Source organism: Heterodontus francisci, chromosome 11 (genome assembly GCF_036365525.1).
Source record: "Heterodontus francisci isolate sHetFra1 chromosome 11, sHetFra1.hap1, whole genome shotgun sequence".
In the NCBI taxonomy this organism is placed as follows: Eukaryota; Metazoa; Chordata; class Chondrichthyes; order Heterodontiformes; family Heterodontidae; genus Heterodontus; species Heterodontus francisci.
Genome location: NC_090381.1, coordinates 32,435,998 through 32,459,828, shown reverse-complemented (window position 1 = coordinate 32,459,828; position 23,831 = coordinate 32,435,998). Strand labels below are relative to the sequence as shown.

At 44.3% G+C, this 23,831-nt stretch overlaps 2 protein-coding genes across 4 annotated transcripts in view; one reads left to right on the top strand and one right to left on the bottom strand.

Moving 5' to 3' along the window:
- LOC137375179 (NLR family CARD domain-containing protein 3-like) overlaps positions 1–1,114 on the top strand; it is a 45,284-nt gene extending 44,170 nt beyond the window's left edge. The window contains exon 12 of one of the 2 annotated variants that reach the window (XM_068041941.1): positions 961–1,114. In XM_068041941.1, coding sequence (XP_067898042.1) covers positions 961–1,003 — 43 coding nt within the window. In that variant the 3' untranslated portion in view covers positions 1,004–1,114. The remainder of the gene's footprint in view (positions 1–960) is intronic. The other variant, XM_068041940.1, reaches the window with a different exon arrangement.
- The window catches only part of LOC137375180 (G-protein coupled receptor 55), a 104,070-nt gene that overhangs the window by 30,266 nt on the left and 49,973 nt on the right, over positions 1–23,831 (bottom strand). The gene's annotated exons all lie outside the window — the stretch shown is intronic.

Here is a 23,831-nt window from a genome sequence, read left to right as displayed (position 1 = left end):
TGGCAGCTTGTATGACTCCTTCGTTTTACAGTAATCCTCTGCTAAACTTCTTTTCAGCTGGAGAAGGCTGAAGGGAAGGATAGCTTCTGCATCTTAAGATTTAATATTTGCTATTTATTTTATTAGTCTCAGTAAGCTCAAGCCAACCACTGTGGGGATTATTTTGGCCAAAGGGTGAAAACAGGCACTAACAGGTGCTAATAAACAGAAGGTCCAGATTTAGCAAACAATTTTCAGGTTATTTGATGATTACCATGATTTGAAGGTGCCTGCATGGGCTAACCAGACACCTGCAGGTTTAGCTGTCAATCACTGATTGGATATATCTTTAGTGGAGCAGCATTTGCAGGCTCCTTGTACCCACTTCCACTGAAGTTGTGGAGTACTGTGGTTGGCACATCATGGCAGGTTTTAGGGTGGCTCAGGGACTGGGGAAGAGGGCATACAGATTCTCAGATGTAGCTCTGGAGGTCCTGGTGGAGCAGGTCCAGAGGAGAAAGGGTGACCTGTACCCACGGAGGGGGGAGGTTGCCATCTCGCACTCCTGTCCCTTTCTCCTGGAGCAGCTGGTGTTTATCTGCCTAGCTTTGTGTCCTCCTCCCATTCCTTGACCAGACGAAGGGAGACCCCTAGCAAGATTCCCATGATCAAGCAGGCTTGGAGGGCCGAAGGGCCTGTTCCTGTGCTGTAATTTTCTTTGTTCTTTGTTCCTGTTGACTCCTAGAAAGTATCCAAAAAGGTGGAGTAGCACAGAACTTAATCTTTTTAGGTGAAATCCTCAGAGAATTTCTGGAGTAGATGTTGCTCGAGTGTTGGTGAAGTCTTGATAAAGTGTCCCAGAAAGTCTCCTGATGAATTTCAGTAGTCCTTGTCACTGCTCCAGCAACAATGACCATGAAGTGGTGAGCATTCCTTTAAGTAACACTTGAAATCAACATCAACACCGTGTTTACTCACTAGGTGCTGGTCGCTGTTACAAGAGGGATTTATTGAGATTACCTGAAGGTGCTGGGGATATGGTTCGGAAGTGCCGGGGCGTGCACCAAAACATGGGAGGAGCGAGTAGCCAAGGTACGACAAAAGTTGGGCATGTGGGGGTAGCGATCTCTCTCCATTGTGGGTAAGAACCTGGTCATCAGGTGCGAGGCGCTCACGTTGTTGCTCTACGTGGCGCAGGTCTGGCCCATACCCCACTCCTGCGCCGTGGCAGTCACCCGAGCCATTTTCCGCTTCGTCTGGGGATCTAAAATGGACCGGGTCCGGAGGGACACGATGTTCAAATCTCTGGACATGGGCGGGAAAAATGTACCCAACGTGGCCCTCATCCTGATGACCACCTTCGTGTGCGGCTGCATCAAGCTATGTGTAGATCCCCAGTACGCAAACTCCAAGTGTCACTACGTGCTGAGGTTCTATCTGTCCCCGGTGTTGCGAAGGATGGGCCTGGTCACATTGCCGCGGAACGCTCCGTGCAGTTGGGACGTGCCGTACCACCTATCCTTCGTGGAGCAGTTTCTGCGGAAAAACACCTTTGACTACCGGTCCATCAGGCAGTGGTCTGCACGGAATGTCCTCAAGGCCCTACGGGAAAAGGAAACAGTGGATCCTGTCGGATGGTTCCCCGAGCAGACCGTCAAAGTCATTTGGCGGAATGCCTCATTACCAGAACTTTCAAACAAGCACCAAGACGTAGCTTGGCTGGTGGTGAGAAGGGCCCTCCCCGTTAGATCCTTCATGCACACCCGAAGTCTCGCCCCCTCCGCACAGTGCCCCCGCGTTGGCTGTGGTGGGGAAGAGACGGTCGCGCACCTCCTCCTGGAATGTGCCTTTGCAAAGCAGGTGTGGAAAGAGATGCAGTGGTTTTTGTCAAGGTTCATCCCAAGCAGCTCTGTAACACAGGAGTCTGTGCTCTACGGGCTGTTCCCAGGGACGCACACCGAGACAAACATCAACTGCTGCTGGAGGACTATCAATTCGGTGAAAGACGCCCTTTGGTCTGCCCGAAACTTGCTGGTCTTCCAGCGCAAAGAGTTGTCCACCACCGAATGTTGCAGACTGGCACATTCCAAGGTCCAGGACTACGTGCTGAGGGACGCACTAAAGCTTGGGGCAGCCGCAGCAAAGGCTCAATGGGGAAAGACCACAGTGTAAGGTTCCCCCACCAAGCTGGACTGAGGGGCTGGATCCATTGGAAACCCCTCTAACTGTATCGTTAATATTCTCAATTGCTGTAAATGTAAAAATGTAATTGACATGACAATTGTGAAACGGAAGGGTTGGGAAGAAACTCATGACAGTATTGAAGGAAACTGATCTCCCTTGCAATGTTTGTATTTTTTGGTGCTGTTTGGAAACTGTTTGGCAATGTAATTTTTACAGATTTTTATGAATAAAGTATATTTTGGAAATAAAAAAAAAAAAGAGGGATTTATTGAAGCACTAGCCACCAAAATGCCGTGCAACCTCTTTAATGGTAGCGGGAATGGGAGCATAGTGTTAATGTTACTAGCTTAATAATCCAAAGGTCTGGACTAATGCTTCGGAGACACAAGTTTAAATCACAACACAGCAGCTGTTGGAATTTAAATTTAATTTAAAAATGTGGAATAAAACACCAGCCTCACTAATGGTGACAATGAAACTACCTGATTGTTATAAAAACCCATCTGGGTCACTATTTCCACATGCCCTCTGAAATGGCCCAGCAAGCCACTCAGTTGTATCAAACTGCGACAGAAAAGTAAAAAAATATATATAACCAAACGAACACCCAGTATCGACCTAGGCACCAGAAACGACAAAGGCATACCCTATCCAGTCAATCCTTCAAAGTCTTTCTCACTAGCATTTGGGGACTTACGCAACAGTCTGACATAGTCATGTTCACTGAGTCATACCTGACAGCCAATGTCCCAGACTCCTCCATCATCATCCCAGAGATGGTGATATACAGATGGGAGGGAGTTCTCCTGGGAGTCCTCAATACCCCATGAAGGCTTACACCATCAGGTCAAACATGAGCAAGGAAACGACCTGCTGACTAGGAGGAAGAAAGGTGGAAGAGCAATAGTGGTAGAGGATTCAATAGTGAGGGGAACAGACAGGCACTTTTACAGCAGCAGATGTGACTCCAGAATGATATGTTGCCTCCCTGGTGCCAGAATCAAGGATGTCAGTGAGCGGCTACAGGACATTCTAAGGGGAAAGAACAAAGAACAGTACAGCACAGGAACAGGCCATTCGGTCCTCCAAGCCTGCGCCGATCTTGATGCCTATCTAAACTAAAACCTTCTGCACTTCCGGGGCCCATATCCCTCGATTCCCATCCTATTCATGTATTTGTCAAGATGCCTCTTAAACGACGCTATCGTACCTGCTTCCACCACCTCCCCCGCAGCAAGTTCCAGGCACTGACCACCCTCTGTGTAAAGAACTTGCCTCGCACATCCCCTCTAAACATTGCCCCTCGCACCTTAAACCTATATCCCCTCGTAACTGACTCTTCCACCCTGGGAAAAAGCTTCTGACTATCCACTCTGTCCATGCCACTCATAACTTTGTAAACCTCTGTCATGTCGCCCCTCCACCTCCGTCGTTCCAGTGAAAACAATCCGCGTTTATCCAACATCTCCTCATAGCTAATGCCCTCCAGACCAGGCAACATCCTGGTAAACCTCTTCTGTACCCTCTCCAAAGCCTCCACGTCCTTCTGGTAGTGTGGCGACCAGAATTGCACGCAATATTCTAAGTGTGGCCTAACTAAAGTTCTGCACAGCTGCAGCATGACTTGTCAATTTTTATACTCTATGCCCCGACCGATGAAGGCAAGCATGCCCTATGCCTTCTTGACTACCTTATTCACCTGCGTTGCCACTTTCAGTGACCTGTGGACCTGTACGCCCAGATCTCTCTGCCTGTCAATATTCCTAAGGGTTCTGCCATTTACTGTATACTTCCCAAATGTATTAGTTCTTCCAAAATGCATTACCTCACATTTGTCCGGATTAAACTCCATCTGCCATTTCTCCACCTAAGTCTCCAACCGATCTATATCCTGCTGTATCCTCTGACAATCCTCATCACTATCCGCAACTCCACCAACCTTTGTGTCGTCTGCAAACTTACTAATCAGACCAGCTACATTTTCCTCCAAATCATTTATATATACTACAAACAGCAAAGGTCCCAGCACTGATCCCTGCGGAACACTATTAGTCACAGCCCTCCATTCAGAAAAGCACTCTTCCACTGCTACCCTCTGTCTTCTATGATCGAGCCAGTTCTTTTTTATTTATTTATTTAGGGATACAGCACTGAAACAGGGCCTTCAGCCCACCAAGTCTGTGCCGACCAACAACCACCCATTTATACTGTATCCATCTTGCCAGCTCACCTCCGATTCCGTGTGACTTCACCTTTTGTACCAGTCTGCCATGAGGGACCTTGTCAAAGGCTTTACTGAAGTCCATATAGACAACATCCACTGCCCTTCCTTCATCAATCATCTTCGTCACTTACTCAAAAAACTCAATCAAGTTAGTGAGACACGACCTCCCCTTCACAAAACCATGCTGCCTCTTGCTAATAAGTTCATTTGTTTCCAAATGGGAGTAAATCCTGTCCTGAAGAATCCTCTCTAATAATTTCCCTTCCATTGACGTAAGGCTCACCGGCCTATAATTTCCTGGATTATCCTTGCTACCTTGGAAAGGGGGAACAGTCAGAGGTTGTGGTCCATATTGGCACCAATGACATAGGCAGAAAGAGGGATGAGGTCCTGAAGGCAGAGTTTAGGGTGCTAGGAGGGAGATTGAAAAGCAGGACTCCAAAGGCAGTAATCTCTGGATTACTCCCGATGCCATGTGCTAGTAAGTACAGAATTAGGAAGTTAGATGAAAACATGGCTGGAGAGATGGTGCAGGAGAGAAGACAAGTTGGAAATGGAAGGCAGAAAATTAGTAAGCATGTTTGGAAGGCAGAGGAAACAAAGGCTAGAAAATAGACAACAAGGGAGTTTGGTTAGAAGTCTATGAGCAGAGAGCACAGATTGACATGTGGGAGTATGATATTATAGCTATTACTGAGACATGGCTGAAAAAAGGACAGGAATGGTAGCTCAATGTTCCTGGTTACAGAGTTTTCAGACGAGATACAGAGAGGGATAAAAAAGGGCAGTGGTTGCAATATTGATTAAAGAAACAATTATAGCTATGAGGAGAGATGATATAACAGAAAGATCATCAAATGAGGCCCTATGGGTTGAACTGAAGAACAGAAAAGGGGTAGTTACGCTGCTGGGAGTGTATTATAGACCGCCCAAACAGTCAGAGGGAGATAGAAGAGCAACTATGTAAGCAAATCTCTGAGAAGTGCAAAAACAATTGGGCAGTAATAATGGGGGATTTCAACTATTAGAGTAGTAAATTTAGTGTGAAAGGCACAGAAGGAACAGAATTCTTAAAATGCATTCAGGAGAAACTTTTTAGCTGGTACCTAGCAAGCCCAACAAGAGAGGGGGCAGTTTTGAACTTAGCTGGGCAGGTAGAAGGGGTATCAGTTGGGTATCACTTTGGTGGAAGTGATCATAATTCAGTTAGATTTAGGATAGTTATGGAAAAGGACAAAGATAGACCAGAAGTAAAAGTTCTCAATTAGGGAAAAACGAATTTTACTAAGATGAGTGGTGATTTAGCTAAAGTGGACTGGAAGCAGCTACTTGAAGGTGCCAGATCAGTGGAAAGCATTCAAGGAAGAGATAGTAAGGGTTCAGAGCAAGTATGTTCCCTTAAAGAAAAAGGGTGGAACTAGCAAATCCAAGTCTGCTGGATGTCAAGGGGCTTAAAGAAGAGAATAAAACAAAAAAGGCAAGCTTATGACATACTGAAGGCTCAATACTGCATAAAACCTTGAGGAGTATAAAAAGTGTCAGGGAGAAATTAAAAAGGAAATTAGGAATGTAAAGAGGGAGTGTTAAAAAATATTGGCAATTAAAATAAAGGAAAACCCAAATATGTTTTATAAATACATACAGAGCAAGAGAGTAACTAAAGAAAAAAATAGGGTCTATTAGGGACCATAAGGTTAACACATGTATGGAGGCGGAGGACGTTGATATGGTTCTTAATGAATACTTTGCATCTGTTTTTACAAATCAGAGGGACTATATAATCATTGCATTCGGGGAGGAGGAGTGTGAAATATTAAATGAAATTAGCATAGTGAAAAAGGAAGTATTAAGGGTTTACATCTTTGAAAGTGGATAAATTCCCGGGCCTGGATGAAATGTATTCTAGGCTGTTAAAGGAAGAAAAAGAAGAAATAGCAGAGGCTCTGACCATTATTCTCCAATCCTCTCTGGCTACAGACATAGTGCCAGAGGACTGTAGGACATGCAACTATAATGTTTCGTATCCCAGCATGAAGAAACTAGACACGATTTCTGTGTGCATAGGCTTTATTCAGATGGTTGCCCGGATCTGTCTTAATTTCACTTTTGGAACCAGGGTTAATTGCCAGGATAGTGAGCAGTCTTACAAACACAGCACAGAGCAATCAATCACCGAGTAATCAAACACAACATATTTTCCCCTGTGTAGACTAAGGAGCATATTTTGAATTAAACCTTCATAAGCATCAAATAGGTATACGGAGTCATTTCTTAGAGTCCGTATCTTCCCCTAAGTACACAAATAATTTCGAGATATGAAGGTCTTCTATAATGGCAGTGACAACTGAAGAATGGTCAGTGGTATATGAATGTTGCAACCAATCATAAGTTCGGCCAGTGTCTTTCGGTCAGAGAGTGTGGTTTGGATCAATATGTGCGAAGTAGGATATGAATAGATTGTTCGAGCACTTTCCCTTCCGACATGGTAGCTCTCAAACTGTCCTTGATCACCCTGTTGAAACATTCAACACCATCATTCGATTGTGGGTTGTATTGCAATGTCAGATGGTAGTGAATTCCATAGCTTGCTAGGAACTCCATGAGCTGACTGGAAACAAACTGCAATCCGTTGCCCATAGCGATAGTCTCTGGCAAACCCCACTTTGTAAACAACTTGTCTAGAATGTCAGTGACCAAAGTGGTGGTTATGGAATTTGTTGTAGCGATTGCTGGCCACTTGTTATGTAGATCATGAACAACAAGTAAAAAATGGTGATTGCTAGGGGCTGCACGCATTTCTCCCAAAATATCTACTTGAAGTTGTTGCCATGGTTTTGTTGGCCATGGGGTCAGTTGTAGAGGTGTGGGACACAATTTAGCAGTTTTTTTCACTGAGTGTACATGCTACTCAGTTTCTGATGAAGTCTTCTATGTGGTGATCTATTGCTGACCACCAGACTGCTTCACAGGATCATTGTTTCTTCTTAACGACACCTGGATGTCCTTCATGGGCAAGATGCAACATTGCTGTAGTGCTTTCAGGATAACCACTCGAGCTCTGCGATACAGCTGTCATCAAACAATGCGAGCTAATTGCGCACTCTGTAGTACGGAACCAATTCTTCCTCTATTCCAGTCAGTTTTTAGGGAGAGGCTTATTTTCTGCAGTATGCTGTCTGCCGCCGACTCTGCCTTCAACTACTCACGTCACAAGATTCACGGTTACGTGTGAAATCACCACAAATACATAGTCTTCGATGTTGCAAGTCCCTTTGCTATTGGTAGCGCTGTCTGCAATAGAAGTGCAGTTAAGCATGCCAGCTACCTGGTAGCGTGAACCTGCGAGATACTCGACCTCAAAGTTGTACTGATGAAGACAATCAGATCATCAGTAGATGCGTAGAGGTTGGTGACCAGATCCTGACATGACTAACAATGTAGTCAATGCTTGGTGATCGGTGCAGAGAGTGAACTTCCTACCATAGCGATACATGTGCCAATATTCACAAGGGTAGATACAGGCTAGTATTTCCTGCTCTTCAGTGGAATATTTGTGTTCAATTTCTGACAACGGGCATGACACGTTTGTGACATGACTAATTGTATAATCAGTCGTTTGCTTCCTGCAATGTACTGTGAAAGAACAGTTGCTATCACATTTCCTGACGCGTCTGTTGTGATGTATGTTTCCACATGTGCATTAAAATGCGCAAGGACTGGTGGAAATGCTATCCTAGCCTTTAACATGTCAAATGCTGTTTGCCGTGCGATTGCCCATTCCTATTGTGTATCTTTACGTAATAGCTTTTGAAGCGGCTCCACGATCTCTGCATTCTGGGTCACAAACTTGTGATAAAAGTTAATAGCACTGAGGAACGGTGCCAATTCTTTTGCATTAGACAGGGTCAGAAGTGCATGAATGGCTTTGACTTTGTTGTACATAAGCTTTACTCCCGCTGCTGTCACTTTGTACCCAAAAATGTCAATCTTGCATGCCGCAAATGTGCATTTGTCCTAGTTGAGTGCCAAATTGTGTTGTGCGAGTCGAGTGAGCATTGTGGATAACTGCTGATCGTGTTCTGCTTTGTCCCTTCCATAGACGACAATGTCATTAAGAAGGTTGAGCATTCCCTCGACTTCTTGACAAGACTGAAGAGACAATCTTTTGGAACACACTGGGTGATGAACTTATTCCATAGGGCATGCTGCAGTACTGAAACACGACATCATGTGTAACAAAGACTGTAAGATGTCGGCTTCGTTCTGAAGGTAGCTCTGTTGCATGTCGAGCTTCATGAAGACTGTGGAGTCATAAAAGGATGCCAATAATTCTTGGATCGTACGGACCGGATACTTGTCCAGAATAATTGCTTTGTTGACCGCCTTAAGGTCAACACGTACTCTAAGTTCTCCATTTTTGCTTTGCACAATGACAAAGTTCGATATCCATGGGGATGAGTTGATTTGCTCAATGATATTGTCTACTTCCAGTCGTTTCAGTTCCTGTGACACTTTGGTGAAGATTGCAAATGGCAACCATCTCAAATTTTGTGAAAGAGGCGGAATTGATGTGTTGTCACGAGGAGCATGACAGTACCCCTGAATCTTCACCTAATCTGGTGAATAAGGAAAGCAACTGTTGTGCATAGTCTGTATCATCGAGCACATTAATGTGTGCTCCAGTCGGGTCTGCAAGTTTGAAGCCAGTCTACACTTATAAGGCTTCTACATTTGGCCAGATAGAATGTGAACTTGTCTAGATTGACATTTTTGTAGCGCACTGGAACTGTGATTGCTCCAAAGATTGGGATAATCGAGTCATCGTAAGCTTGAAGAGTGCCTGTCACAGGAGTGAAAGTTGTGAAAAATAACGACGGCAGAGGTCTTCGCTCAATATGGATGCTTACGCACCCACATAATGAGGAGTGACACTGAAATCTCCACAATCGCAACTGTGCAATGCTTGAAGTGACCCCCCCTAATGGGACCCAGTGCTTTACTGTCTGCGGTAGTATACACATACTGCATTTCGCTCTCAGGAATAGGTTCCTCCATGTGTTAAACTGGTGAAGTTGTCTTCTTCGACGACTTTCACTCCTTTGCGAAGTGATTCATCTTTGAGCATGAGTTGCATTTTTTCCCCTCGTGCCAGACATGGCGTTTTGAACCCATGGGCATCCCCACAATTTTGGTACATTTATGAGGGTGCCTGACCATGATAAGGCAAGTGTAGATGAGCCTGCTGAGGTCTCTTTATCTGTAATACTTGAGCTGATTGGGCAAGCTGTGTCTGCGACCCTGAGCATGAAGGTGTATATTTGTATAGCATCTTCGAATCTAACATGGCAGATGCGAATTTTACAGCCAAGCTTGTGGCCTTTTCCAAAATCAAACCATCATCCTCCATGAGTAGGCATTCCCGAATCTGTGTGATTAAAGTTTTTTCAATTAAGTATTGCTGTAAACAGAGACATTTTGTTGAAGCTTTTCATCTTGCATTCATCAGGACAACTCGCAAGAATATCAATGTAAAGAAACGCAACAAATTTATACTGTATGAGAAGAGAGTGCTGATTGGTTGGCAAATGGACTCTGATTGGTAGAGGCATTGCCATGGAGAATGCACCAGTTTGTGGTGACTGACAATTAACTGCCAAGCTTTGTTTGAAATTTAAACCAGGCAACTTGACTGATTGATCAAGGTATTTCCCTGAGGAATGAACCAGCAAATGGCTGTCACTTATTTTGTTTAGCTGAAACAGGCACAAACTGTGTACATGTTATTTCCGTCTGCAAAGAACAGGGCCCTGTGTGTTAATATATTAGTTTCCAGTACGCACAAATGTGCCACCCTGCGAGCCTGACTGAATCTTAAATTGGTTGTCAGCGTAATTCTGAGCACACTGAGGATTATTTAGCAAATGTTGTCCGATTGCAGAATCACATCTAATGTTGGACACTGTGCTTTGTGTTTTGCAAGCACGGGCTGGTTGGGTACAGTCTGTACCTTGCCTATTGCATTATGGCTATTTTTTCTATTAGTTGGTCATGAATTAGTTCATTAGTTAGCGTGCCAAATGTGCACGTAGATGCCACCTAACAACGCTACCACATTTTATTTTATGGGCTCACCATTTCCATGGCATCTCTAGTGGAACATGTATCGTTCAATCATCACACTTTTCTTCGGGCCAAAATATTTCTCAAGAGCTCTTGCCGCCTTATTGAATGTAGACATGTTATCCATTAACTGCTTGAATATACGCTGGCCCTCTGCTCTGAGGTAATGCATGAGTATCGCTTTCTTGTGGGTCACTGCTACATCTGTACCACCCATAGCTGTAGCGAGCAAGTAGGTTTCAAACCCAGAATCCATCTGTCCCATGGAATGGGAGGATATCCCAGCAATGACAGGAAAGGCAATGGGCCTGGTAAATTTAAATTACTCGCCATCTTTGTCATCAGATGTTAGCTTTTATATCCAAGCATGAAGAAATTGGACTCACAATTTCTGTGTGTAGGCATTATTCAGATTGCTGCCCCGATCTATCTTAGTTTCACTTTTGGAACCATGCCCCCTCGGAGTTGACTGACAGCATAGTGAGCAATCTTATAAACACAACACAGAGCAATAAATCATCAAGCAATCGAATACAACAGTAATGTTAATACCATTGTTTAAAAAGGAAGAAAGGGATAGACAGGATAATTACTGGCCAGCCAGCCTAACCTCAGTGGTGGGAAAATTATTGGAAAAAATTATGAGACGCGATAAATCCTTATTTAGAAAGATACGGATTAATCAAAGTCAGCACAGATTTGTTAAGGGAAGGTCGTATCTGACTAATATGATTGAATGTTTTTAGGAGGCAAGAAGGAAGGTTGATGACGGTAGTGCATTTGATGTAGTCTATATGGATTTTGGCAAGGCTTTTGATAAGATCCCACATGACAGACTGATCACAAAAGTAAAGTGGCAAGTTGCATCCAAAATTTCTCAGAGGGAGAAAGCAAATGGTACATAAGAGCTTATGTATTAGAAGCAGGAGTAGGCCACTCTGTCCTTAGAGCCTGCTCCGCCATTCACTAAGTTCATGGCTAAACTAATTACTCCACATTTCCACCTACCCCAAATAACCTTCCACCCCCTTGCTTATCAAGAATCTATCTACCCCTGCCTTAAAAATATTCAAAGACTCTGCTTCCACTTTTGGGGAAAAGAATTCCAAAGACTCACAACCCTCTGAGAGAAAAGCTTTCTCCTCATTTCTGTCTTAAATGGGCCACCCCTTATTTTTAAATAGTGACCCCTAGTTCTAGATTCTCCCACAAGGGGAAACATCCTTTCCACATCCACCCTGTCAAGACACCTCAGAATCTTATATGTTTCAATCAGGTCGCCCCTTACTCTAACCTCCAGCAGATACAAGCCTAGCCTGTCCAATCTTTCCTCATAAGACAACCTGCACATTCCAGGTATTAGTCTAGTAAACCTTCTCTGTACTGCCTCCAATGCATTTATATCCTTCCTTAAATAAAGAGACCTGTACTGTACACAGTACTCCAGATGTGGTCTCACCAATGCCCTGTATAGCTGAAGCATAACCTCCCTACTTTTGTATTCAGTTCCCCTCACGATAAACGATAACGTTCTATTAGCTTTCCTAATTAAGTGCTGTACCTGCATACTAACCTTTTGCGATTCATGCACTAGGATACCCAGATTCCTCTGCATCTCAGAGCTCTGCAATCTCTCACCATTTAGAAAATATGCTTCTTTTTATTCTTCCTGCCAAAGTGGACAATTTCACACTTTCCCACATTATACTCCATTTGCCAGGTCTTTGCCCACTCACTTAACCTATCTATATCCTTTTGTAGCCCCCTTAGGTCCTCTTCACAAGTTACTTTCCTACCTATCTTTATGTCATCGGCAAATTTAGCAACCATACCTTCGGTCCCTTCATCTAAGTTATTTATATAAATTGTAAAAGGTTGAGGCCCCAGCACAGATCACTGTGGCACACCACTCATTACATCTTGCCAACCAGAAAATTACCCATTTATGCCTTCTCTGTTTCCTGTTAGCTAACCAATCTTCTAAGCAAGCCAATATGTTACCCCCTACACCATGAGCTTTTATTTTCTGCAATAACCTTTGATGTGGCACCTTATGAAATGCCTTCTGGAAATCTAAGTACAATACATCCACCGGTTCCCCTTTGTCCACAGCACATGTAACTCCCTCAAAGAACTCCAATAAATTGGTTAAACATGATTTCGCTTTCACAAAACCATGTTTACTCTGCCTGATAACCTTGAATTTTTCTAAATGCCCTGCTATCACATCTTTAATAATAGCTTCTAACATTTTCCCTAAGGCAGATGTTAAGCTAACTGGCCTGTAGTTTCCTGCTTTCTGTCTCCCTTTTTGAATATTTGCTATTTTTCAATTTAACGGAACCTTCCCCGAATCTAGGGAATTTTGGAAAATTAAAACTAACACATCAACTATCTCGCGCGCCACTTCTTTTAACACCCTAGGATGAGGTCCATCAGGACTCAGGGACTTGCCAGCCCGCAGCTCCAACAATTTGTTCAGTACCACTTCCCTGGTGATTGTAATTTACTTGAGTTTCTCCCTCCCTTCCTGACTTACAGATAATACTGGGATGTTACTTGTATCCTCAAGAGTGAAGACTGATGCAAAATATCTGTTCAATTTATCTGCCATCTCCTTATTATCTATTATTAATTCACCAGACTCATTTTCTTTAGGACCAATGCTCACTTTGTTAACTCTTTTTAAATAACTATACAAACTCTTACTATCTGTCTTTATATTTCTAGCTAGCTTTCTCTCACTCTAATTTTGCCTTCCTTATCAATCTTTTAGTCATTCTTTGCTGTTTTTTATATTCTGTCCAATCTTATGACATGCCTCCCATCTTTGAGCAATTATAGGTTTTTTCTTTAAGTTTGATACTATCTTTAACTGTTTTAGTTAATCACGGATGGTGGGTCCCACCGGTGGAATTTTTTTCGTTGAAATGTATCTATTCTGTGTATTCGGAAATGTCCCCTTAAATGTCTGCTACTGCATCTCTATTGACCTATCCCTTACCTGATTTGCCAGTTCACTTTAGCCAGCTCTGCTTTCATGCTCTTATTTAAGTTTAAACTCCTAGTCTTGGACCCACTCTTCTCTCCCTCAAAGTGAATGTAAAATTCAATCATATTACAATCGCTGCTACCTAAGGGCGCTTTAACTATGAGGTCATTAATTAATCCTACCTCATTGCACAATACCAGGTCTAGTATAGCCTGCTCTCTGGTTGGCTCCAGAACGTATTGTTCCGAGAAATTATCTGAAAACATTCTATGTACTCCTCATCTAGGCTACCTCTGCCCATCTGATTTTTCCAGTCTATATGTAGGTTAAAATCCCCCAATAATTATCGCTGTACCTTTCTGACAAGCTGCCATTATTTCTTCCTTTATACCCCGTCCTATAGTGTGGTTAATGTTAGGTGGCCTGTACACCACTCCCACAAGTGACTTCTTGCCTTTATGATTTCTCAGCTCTACCCAAACTGCTTCTGCATCCTGGTCTCCTGAACTGAGGTCATCCCTCTCTATTGCACTAATGACATCATTAATTAACAGAGCTACCCCTCCACCTTTTCCTAGCTTCCTGTCCTTCCTAAATGCCATGTACCCTTCAATATTCAGGTTTCAAACTATGTCGCTCTGCAGCCATGTCTCTGTAATGGCCATCAGATCGTACTTATTTATTTCTATTTGCACTCAGTTCATCGGTTTTGTTTTGAATGCTATGTGCATTCAGATACAGAGCCTTTAGTTGTGTCCTTTTATTATTTTTGTAACCTCTAGCCTTATCTGTTGATCTAGATTTATACGCTCTGTCCCTTCCTGTCACAGTCTATCATTTCCCATATTAATACCTTTCTCTCTAGCGTGGTCTCTACTCCTTGATTTACCATATCTTCCCAAATTTGATCCCTTGCCCCCACTATTCAGTTTAAAACCCTCTCTACTTCCCTAGTTATGTGGCTCGCTAGAACACCTGCCCCAGCACAGTTCAGGTGTAGACCGTCCCAACGGTACAGCCACCACTTTCCCAAGTACTGGTGCCAGTGCACCACGAACCGGAACCCACCTCTACCACACCAGTCTTTGAGCCATGCATTAATTTTTCTAATCTTATTTGCCCTTTGCCAATTTGCACGTGGCTCAGGTAGTAATCCTGAGATTATTATCTTTGAGGTTCTGCTTCTTAATTTGGCGCCTAGTTCCTCATACTGACTATGCAGAACCTCTTTCCATGTCCTGCCTATGTCATTGGTACCTACATGGACCACGATGACTGGATCCTCTCCCCCACACTAAGTTCCTCTCCAGCCCTGAGCAGATTTCCCAAACACTGGCACCAGGTAGGCAACACAGCCGTCTGGACTCTCGCTCTTTGCTGTAGAGAACTGTGTCAATCCCCCTAACTATACTGTCCCCTACTTCCACTACATTCCTTTTTTCTCCCTCCACTTGAATGGCTCCTGTTCCATGGTGCCATGGTCAGGTTGCTCATCCACCCTGCAACCCCCATTCTCATCCAAACAAGCTGAAAGAACCTCAAACCTGTTGGACAATCGTAAAGGCTGAGGCTCCTGCCCTCTGGGTCCCCTTACCTGCCTCAGATGCAGCCACACTCTCCTGTCCCCGACCATTGACCAAATCAGAAGACCCTGTCCTTAGGGGTGTGACCCCCCTCCTCGTACAAGATGTACAGGTAACTTTCCCCCTCCCTGATGTGTCGCATTGTCCACAGCTCGGCCTCCAGTTCAATGACTCTGAGCCGAAGCTCTTTGAGCCGCAAACACTTACTGCAGACATGTTTGCCTTGGATCATAATGGCATCCAGGAGCTCCCACATGCTGCAGCCATGACACATCACCTGTCCTGACATCCTTAATGTGTTTTAATTAACTTCTTAATTATTTTATTCAATTATTTATTTTATTTTCCTTTTTTATATATATATTTTTATTAAGCTTACCACTAGTTCCTTTACTATTTTAAACATTAGGATTAGAGTGGACCTTAATCACTTACCAGATACTCACCAAATAGGTAGCTTCTTCCCAAACCAGTCACCTACCTGCTTGCCTGTGATGTTTGATGCTATGTTTGATTTAAATTAAATTAAATTAAAAGCTTACCTGTATACTCACCCCAGCGGCTCTCTGTTTCCCTGCTCTCTGTTGATTGTGATGTCACTCTGATGTTACTTTTCGATTTTTTTTCCCTGCTCCACTCCTACCATGCCCTCCCTCTCTCCCACTGTCTCCGGTCTCCGTCTCTGGGCTTTTGGCACGCTTTTTAAACCTCTGCTCCCACCGTGCTCTCTCTCTCTCTCTTAATGATCGATGGTTATTTTGTGACTGGAAGCTGTTTCCAGTGGGGTTCCACAGACTCAGTGTCGGACCCTTGCATTTTGGGGAATATATCAATGATTTGGACTTGAATGTAGGGGGTATGATTAAGAAGTTTGCAGATGATACAAAAATTGGCCATACGGTTGATAATGAAGAAGAAAGCTGTAGACTGTAGGAAGATATCAATGGACTAGTCAGGTGGGCAGAACAGTGGCAAATGGAGTTAAATCCAGAGAAATGTGAGGTCATGCAAATGTGAGGAAAGCTAGCAAGGCAAAGGAATACACAATAAATGAAAGGATACTGAGATGTGTAGAGGAACAGGGGGACCTTGGAGTTCATGTCCATATGTCAATGTCCTTTATTAGCTGAGGCATTGACTATAAGAGCAGGGAGGTTATGCTGGAACTGCATAAAACACTGGTTAGGCCATAGCTGGAATACTGCCTGCAGTTGTGGTCACTGCACTATAAGGAAGATGTGATTGCACTAGAGAGGGTGCGGAGGTGATTTACGAGGATGTTGCTGGACTGGAGAATTTTAGTTATGAAGACAGATTGGATAGGCTTGGGTTGTTTTCTTTGGAACAGAGGAGGTTGAAGGGAGACCTAATTGAAGTGTATAAAATTATGAGGGATCGAGATAGAGGGCATAGGAAGGTCCTATTCCTCTTGGTTGAGGGGTCCATAACCAGAGGTCATAGATTTAGGGTAGGAGGTAAGAGGTTTAAAGGGGAACGGAGGAGAAACTTTTCACCCAGAGGGTGATGGGAATCTGGAACTCAATGCCTGAAAGGGTGGTAGAGGCAGAAACACAGAGCATTTAAAAAGTACTTGGTTATGCATTTTAGAACATATGAACATAAGAAATAGGAACAGGAGTAGACCATATAGCCTGTTGAGCCTGCTCTGCCATTCAATTAGATCATGGCTGATCTTGGGCTTCAACTCCACTTTTCTGCCTGCTCCCCAGATTGCTTGATTCCCTGAGAGACCAAAAATCTGTCAATCCCAGCCTTAAATATATACAACAATGGAGCATCCACTACCCTCTGGGGTAGAGAATTCCAAAGATTCACAACCCTTTGAGAGAAGAAATTTTTGCTGCTCAGTCCTAAATGATCGTCCCCTTATCCTGAGTCTGTGCCCCCATGTACTAGATTCCCCAACCAAGGGAAACAACTTTTCAGTGTCTACCCTGTCAAGCCCCTTCAGAATCTTGTAAGTTTCAATGAGATCACCTTTCATTCTTCTAAACTCCAGAGCAAATAGGCCCAATTAACTCAGCAGACAACCCGCTCATCCCAGGGACCAATCTAATGAATAAAAGCAAAATACTGCGGATGCTGGAAATCTGAAATAAAAATAAGATATGCTGGAACCACTCAGCAGGTCTGGCAGCATCTATGGAAAGAGAAGCAGAGTTAACGTTTCGGGTCAGTGACCCTTCTTCGGAACTCCGAAGAAGTTCCGAAGAAGGGTCACTGACCTGAAACGACCAATCTAATGAACCTTCGCTGTACTGCCTCCAATGCAAGTATATTCTTCCTTAAATATGGAGAGCAAAACTGCACACAACAGGCTGAATTTAATGGCCCACCCTACCCCAGAGATAGGTTAGGAAGTGGGGGTCCCACAGGTAGGCACATTGCCTACCCAGCACAACGCGACTAAGTCAGGGGGAGATAGGCCGACGCCCAGAGGCCACTTGGAGGGGAAATGGTGGCTTAGCAGTAATGTCACTGAGCTAGTAATCCAGATGCCCATGCTAATGTCCTGGGGACATGGGCTCAAATCCCACCACAGTAGCTGATGGAATTAGACAGCACCTTTCAAACCTGGGACCTCTACCACCTAGAAGGACAAGGGCAGCAGATGCATGAGAATACCACCACATTCAAGTTCCCCTCCAAGCCACATACCATCCTGACTTGAAACTATATCACCGTTCCTCCACTGTCGCTGGGTCAAAATCCTGGAACTCCCTTCCTATCCACACTGTGGGTGTACCTACCCCACACGGACTGCAGCAGTTCAAGAAGGCAGCTCACCACCACCTTCTCAAGAGCAATTAGGGTTGGGCAATAAATGCTGGCCTAGCCAATACACCCACATCCCATGAACAAATAAAACTCCTGCTGATCACTACCTACCGTCCTCCCTCAGCTGATGAATCAGTGCTCCTCCATTTTGGACCACTTGGGAGATGCACAGAGGGGGTCAAGAGCACAGAATGTACTCTGGATGGGGGACTTCAATGTCCAACACTAACTGTGGCTCAGTAACACCACTGCTGGCTGAGTCTTGAAGGACATATCTGTCAGACTGGGCCTGCGGCCTGTGGTGAGGGAATCAACAAGAGAGGACAACCTACTAGACCTTGCGCCCACCAATCTACCTATGACAGATGCATCTGTCCATGACTGTATTGGTAAGAGTGACCACTGCACAATCCTTATGAAAACGAAGTCCTCACACTGAGGATACCCTCCATCGTATTTTGTGGCACTACCACCATGCTAAATGGGAGAAATTCAGAACAGATCTAGCATCTCAAAACTGGGCATCCATGGGACACTATAGACCATCAGCAGCAGCAGAATTGTATTCAAACATAATCTGTAACCTCATGGCCCGGCATATCCCCCACTCTACCATTACCATAAAGCCAGGGGTTTAACCCTGATTCAATGAGAAGTGCAGGAGAACATGCCAGGAGCAGCACCAGGCATACCTAAAAATGAGATGCCAACCTGGTGGAGCTACAACACAGGACTACATGCATACTAAACAGTGGAAGCAGCATGCAATAGACAGAGCTAAGCAATCCCACAACCAATGGATCAGATCACAGCTCTGCTGTCCTGCCACAACCAGTCATGAATGGTGGTGGACAATTAAACAATTAACAGGAGGAGAAGGCTCCAAAAATATCCCAATCCTCAATAATGGGGGAGCTCAACACATCAGTGTGAAGGAAAAGGCTGAAGCATTCGCAACTATCTTCAGCCAGAAGTGCCGAGTGGATGATCCATCTCGGCCTCCTCCTGAGGTCCCCAGCATCACAGATGCCATTTCAGCCAGTCTGAGGCACTCCACGTGATATCAAAAAATGGCTGAAGGCACTGAATACTGCAAAGGTTATGGGTCCTGACAACATCCCAGTTGTAGTACTGAAGTGCTGCAGAACTAGCCACGCCCCTAGCCAAGCTGTTCCAGTACAGCTACAACATGGGCATCTACCCAACAATGTGGAAAATTTCCCACATGTGTCCTATCTACAAAAACCAGGACATGTCCTATCTGGCCAATTACCGCCCCAACAGGTATCATCGACAGTGCTGTCAAGCACCACTTAATATGCAATAACCTGCTCACTGATGCTCAGTTTGGGTTCTGCCAGGGCCACTTGGCTCCTGACGTCATTACAGTCTTGGTCCAAACATGGATTAAAGAGCTGAACTCAAGAGGTGAGGTGAGAATGATTGCCTTTGATATCAAGGCAGCATTTGACCGAGTGTGGCATCAAGGAGCCCTAGCCAAACTGAATGCTATGGGAATCAAGGGGAAAACTCTCCATTGGTCAGAGTTATACCTAGCAGAAAGGAAGGTGGTTGTGGTTAATGGAGGTCAATCATCTCAGTCCCAGGACATTGCTGCAGGAGTTCCTCAGGGTCGTGTCCTAATCCCAGCTATCTTCAGCTGCTTCATCAATAGCCTCATAAGGTTAGAAGTGGGATGTTTGGTGATGATTGTCCAATGTTCAGCACAATTCGCAACTCCTCAGATATTGTAGCAACCTGCGTTTACATACGAACATACGAATTAGGAGCAGGAGTAAGTCATTCTGTCCCTCGAGCCTGCTCTGCCATTCAATAAGATCATGGCTGATCTGATTGTAAGCTCAACTCCACATTCCTGCCTACCCCCAATAACCTTTCACCCCCTTATCAAGAATTTATCTACCTCTGCCTTAAAAATATTCAAAGCCTCTACTTCCACCACCTTTTGAGGAAGAGAGTTCCAAAGACTTATGACCCGCTGAAAGAAAAACTTTCTCCTCATCTCTGTCTTAAATAGGTGATGCCTTATTTTTAAATAGTTACTGCTAGTTCTAGATTCTCCCACAAGAGGAAACATCCTTTCCACATCCACCCGGTCAAGACCCCTCAGAATCTTATATGTTTCAATCAAGTCACCTCTTACTCTTCTAACCTCCAGCGGATACAAACCTAGTCTCTCTAACCTTTCCTCATAAGACAACCCACACATTCCAGGTATTGATCTAGTAAACCTTCTCTGAGCTGCTTCCAATGAATTTGCATCCTTCCTTAAATAAGGAGACCAATACTGTACACAGTACTCCAGATGTGCTCTCACCAATATCCTATATAACTGAAGCATAACCTCTCTACTTTTGTATTCAATTCCCCTCTCACAATAAATGATACTATTCTATTCGCTTTCCTAATTACTTGCCGTACCTGCATACTAACTGTCAGGAAAACCCTATATGCCTAATGGGACATATTAGTTTCATCGGTTGGAAACTTACCTCCTCTGTCTTGCCTGAAGATTTTATATCCTGGGATATTGAGCTGCCAATACTGCCCCTCCCTCAAGCATGTCTCCGTGATGGCTACTATATCACAATTCCATGTGTCAATCCTTGCCCTTAACTCATCCGTTTTACCTGTAATACTCCTGGCATTAAAGTAGATGCCATCCATCCTGGTCTTACTCCCTTGAAACTTACTTCCAATGTATTCCCTCTGACTTGTTTGCTTTCCTGTGTTTATCTGTGTCCCTATACTGCTCGGAGTCTGTGTCCCCTCCCCCTGCCAAATTAGTTTAAACTCCTCCCAACAGCACTAGCAAACCTGTCAGCAAGGATGTTAGTCCCCCTCTGGTTCAGATGTAGACCATCCCGCTTGTACAGGTCCCACCTTCCCCAGAAACGGTCCCAGTGGTCCAGGAATCTAAAACCCTCCCTCCTGCACCAACTCTTAAGCCACGCATTCATCTGTGCTATTCTCCTATTACTATACTCGCTAGCATGTGGCACTGGGAGTAATCCAGAGATTACAACCCGAGAGGTCCTGCTTTTGAGTCTACTGCCTAACTCCCTGAATTCTTGATGCAAGACCTCATCCCTCTTTCTACCTGTGTCATTGGTACCAACATGTACCATGACCTCTGCCTTATCACCCTCCCCCTTCAGGATGCCCTGCAGCCATTCAGTGACATCCCGGACCCTGGCACCAGGGAGGCAACACACCATCCTGGAGTCACGTTGACGGCCACAATAGCGCCTATCTGTTCCCCTGACTATAGAATCCCCTATTACTATTGCTCTTCCTCTCTTTCTCCCTTCCTGTGCAGACAGGCTGCTTGTGGTGCCAGAAGCTTGGCTCTGTCTGCACTCCCTGGAGGAACCAGCCTCGTCAGCCTCCAAAATGGAATACCGATTTGCAAGCGGGACCCCAGGGGACTCCTGAACTACCTGCCTGTTTCTCTTGGACTGCCTGGTGGTCACCCATTCCCTTCCTTCCTCAAGTCCCTTCAGCTGCAGTGTGACCACCTCTCTATATACGTGCTATCCACGATGCTCTCAGACTCACGGATGCTCCAGTGTTTCCAGCCACTGTTCCAGCTCTGAAACCCGAGCTTCCAGGAGCTGCAGCTGGACACACTTCCTGCACACATGCTAGTCCCAGGGACTGGAAATGTTCCCGGATTCCCACATGCAGCAAGAGGAACAAACCACGGCTTTAAGCTCTCCTGCCATGACTAAACCCTTCAAATTTAAAACTTTAGAAGGCTATCATAATATAAAAAAATCAACTAAGTCTTCCTAAAACAATGACTTACAATTCAATCCAGTTTGAAAAATACCCACCAGTGCTTACTCACCAGTCAGCTGTGCTCTGTGGAAACTCTCGGCTCCTCTCACACTCTTTGAGGACAGGTAGGAAATGAAAGGAGCTCCTCGCTGCCTCCTCACCAAACTCCCTCAGTCACAAAACTCACACTTCAGCACTCTAATGCAACCCAAGTCAGCACTGTAAGATGGCCCACTTTTATACTGTCTGACTCTAGCCCTTGAAAACTGGTTTAAGCCAATTATCTAATTAACAAGGTGCAGCTGCAAGCAGAGCCTGAGTGAACTCTGTTTAAAGCTGGTCCAAAACTCACCTTCTCCAACCCAAACAGCAACTGTTAAGTTAATTTGCTTCTTAAAAGAAAGACTAGACTTTTGAATTAGTTTATGGACGTGAGGTAAGAGGTCCTCTTAAAACTAATTAAAGGAAGGTTTTTAGAACAGAGGGATGAATCTTCTGTGCTCGATTATAAATCTGTGTTCCGGGAACAGCTTACAAGAGCCTGCAAAGTGGCTCAGGAACACCTTAAAGCTTCCCAAACAACGATAAAAAATGGGCAGACAAGCATGCTAAGATCTGAATGTTTCGGCCAGGAGATGAAGTGTTGGTATTGATGCCTTTAAAGGATGAACCGTTGAAGGCGCGGTTCAGTGGCCCATATAAAGTGGTCAAAAGCATTGGTGAATTAAGTTATTTGATTGACACCCCAGATCGCCAGAAAAAGAATCTGCTATGTCATATCAATATGTTAAAACAATATTATCGCCAGGAGGAAGATAAGCAAGCACAGGTATGTCAGGTAGTAGGGAGAGTGAAGGATAAAAGGGACAGTGAGGATGAGGCAGAAGCAGGCCTAGACAATTCTCAAACTGAACTTTCTAATATCTGGTTAGCTAATACACAATTGCTAGGGAGATTGGACACTGTGCTTTCATATTTCGATGCAAACCAACAAGAAGAGCTAACAACGCTACTCACAGCATTTCAAAGAGTCTCGAAGAAGGGTCACTGACCCGAAACGTTAACTCTGCTTCTCTTTTCACAGATGCTGCCAGACCTGCTGAGTGGTTCCAGCATTTCTTGTTTTTATTTCAGATTTCCAGCATCCGCAGTATTTTGCTTTTATTTCAAAGAGTCTGTAGGGATAAGCCTGGATGTAGCCACACATGATGTGGATATAGGGGGATCCATTTCAGTAAAACAACATCCTTACTGCTTAAGTCCAGAGAAACAGACCCAGGTAAAAGGAGAAATCCAATAGATGTTGGAGAATCATCTAATATAACTCTGTCAAAGCAGCTTGAGTTCACCTGTAGTATTAGTGCCTAAACCTGACAGTTCAACTAAACTCTGTGTAAACTATAGAAAAGTTAACGCAGTAACAAAGGTGGACTCCTACCCAATCCCTCACTTGGAAGACTGTATTGACAGAGTGGGCAGTGCCATGTTTCTTACAAAAATAGACTTGTTAAAGGGATACTGGCAAGTGCCTTTAACACCCGAGCTAAATAATTATTGGCTTTTATCATACCAGACGGTCTTTTCCAATGACGAGTGATGCCATTCGGGCTAAAAAAATGCCCCTGCCACCTTTCAGAGACTAATGGACCAAGTGATAGCCAGTGTTCCTAATTGTGTAGTGTACCTTGATGTTGTGCTGGTCTATAGTGACACTTGGAAGGACCGCTTAGAACAACTTGAAACACTTTTCAAAAAATTACAATTAGCTGATTTAAAAATAAACCTTGCCAACAGCAAATTCGCAAAAGCGAGTGACCTACCTTGGCCATGTAGTAGGGCAAGGACAAGTGTTACCCAGAACAGCGAAAGTACAAGCATTGGTGGAGTTCCCTACTCCTAAGACTAAGCGAGAAATCATGAGGTTTTTGGGGATGTGTGGTTTCTACTGAAAGTTTGTACCAAATTTCAGTACTGTGGCTCCTCCACTGACAGATTTACTACAAAAAAACAAAACCAATGTCGTGTGGTCAGGGGAGTGCCAAGCATCCTTTGAAAGGCTGAAAGCCATTTTGATAAATGAACCAGTGTTGGCTGCTCCAAATTTCATAAAGCCCTTCAAAGTAGCAATGGATGTTAGTGACCTTGGGGT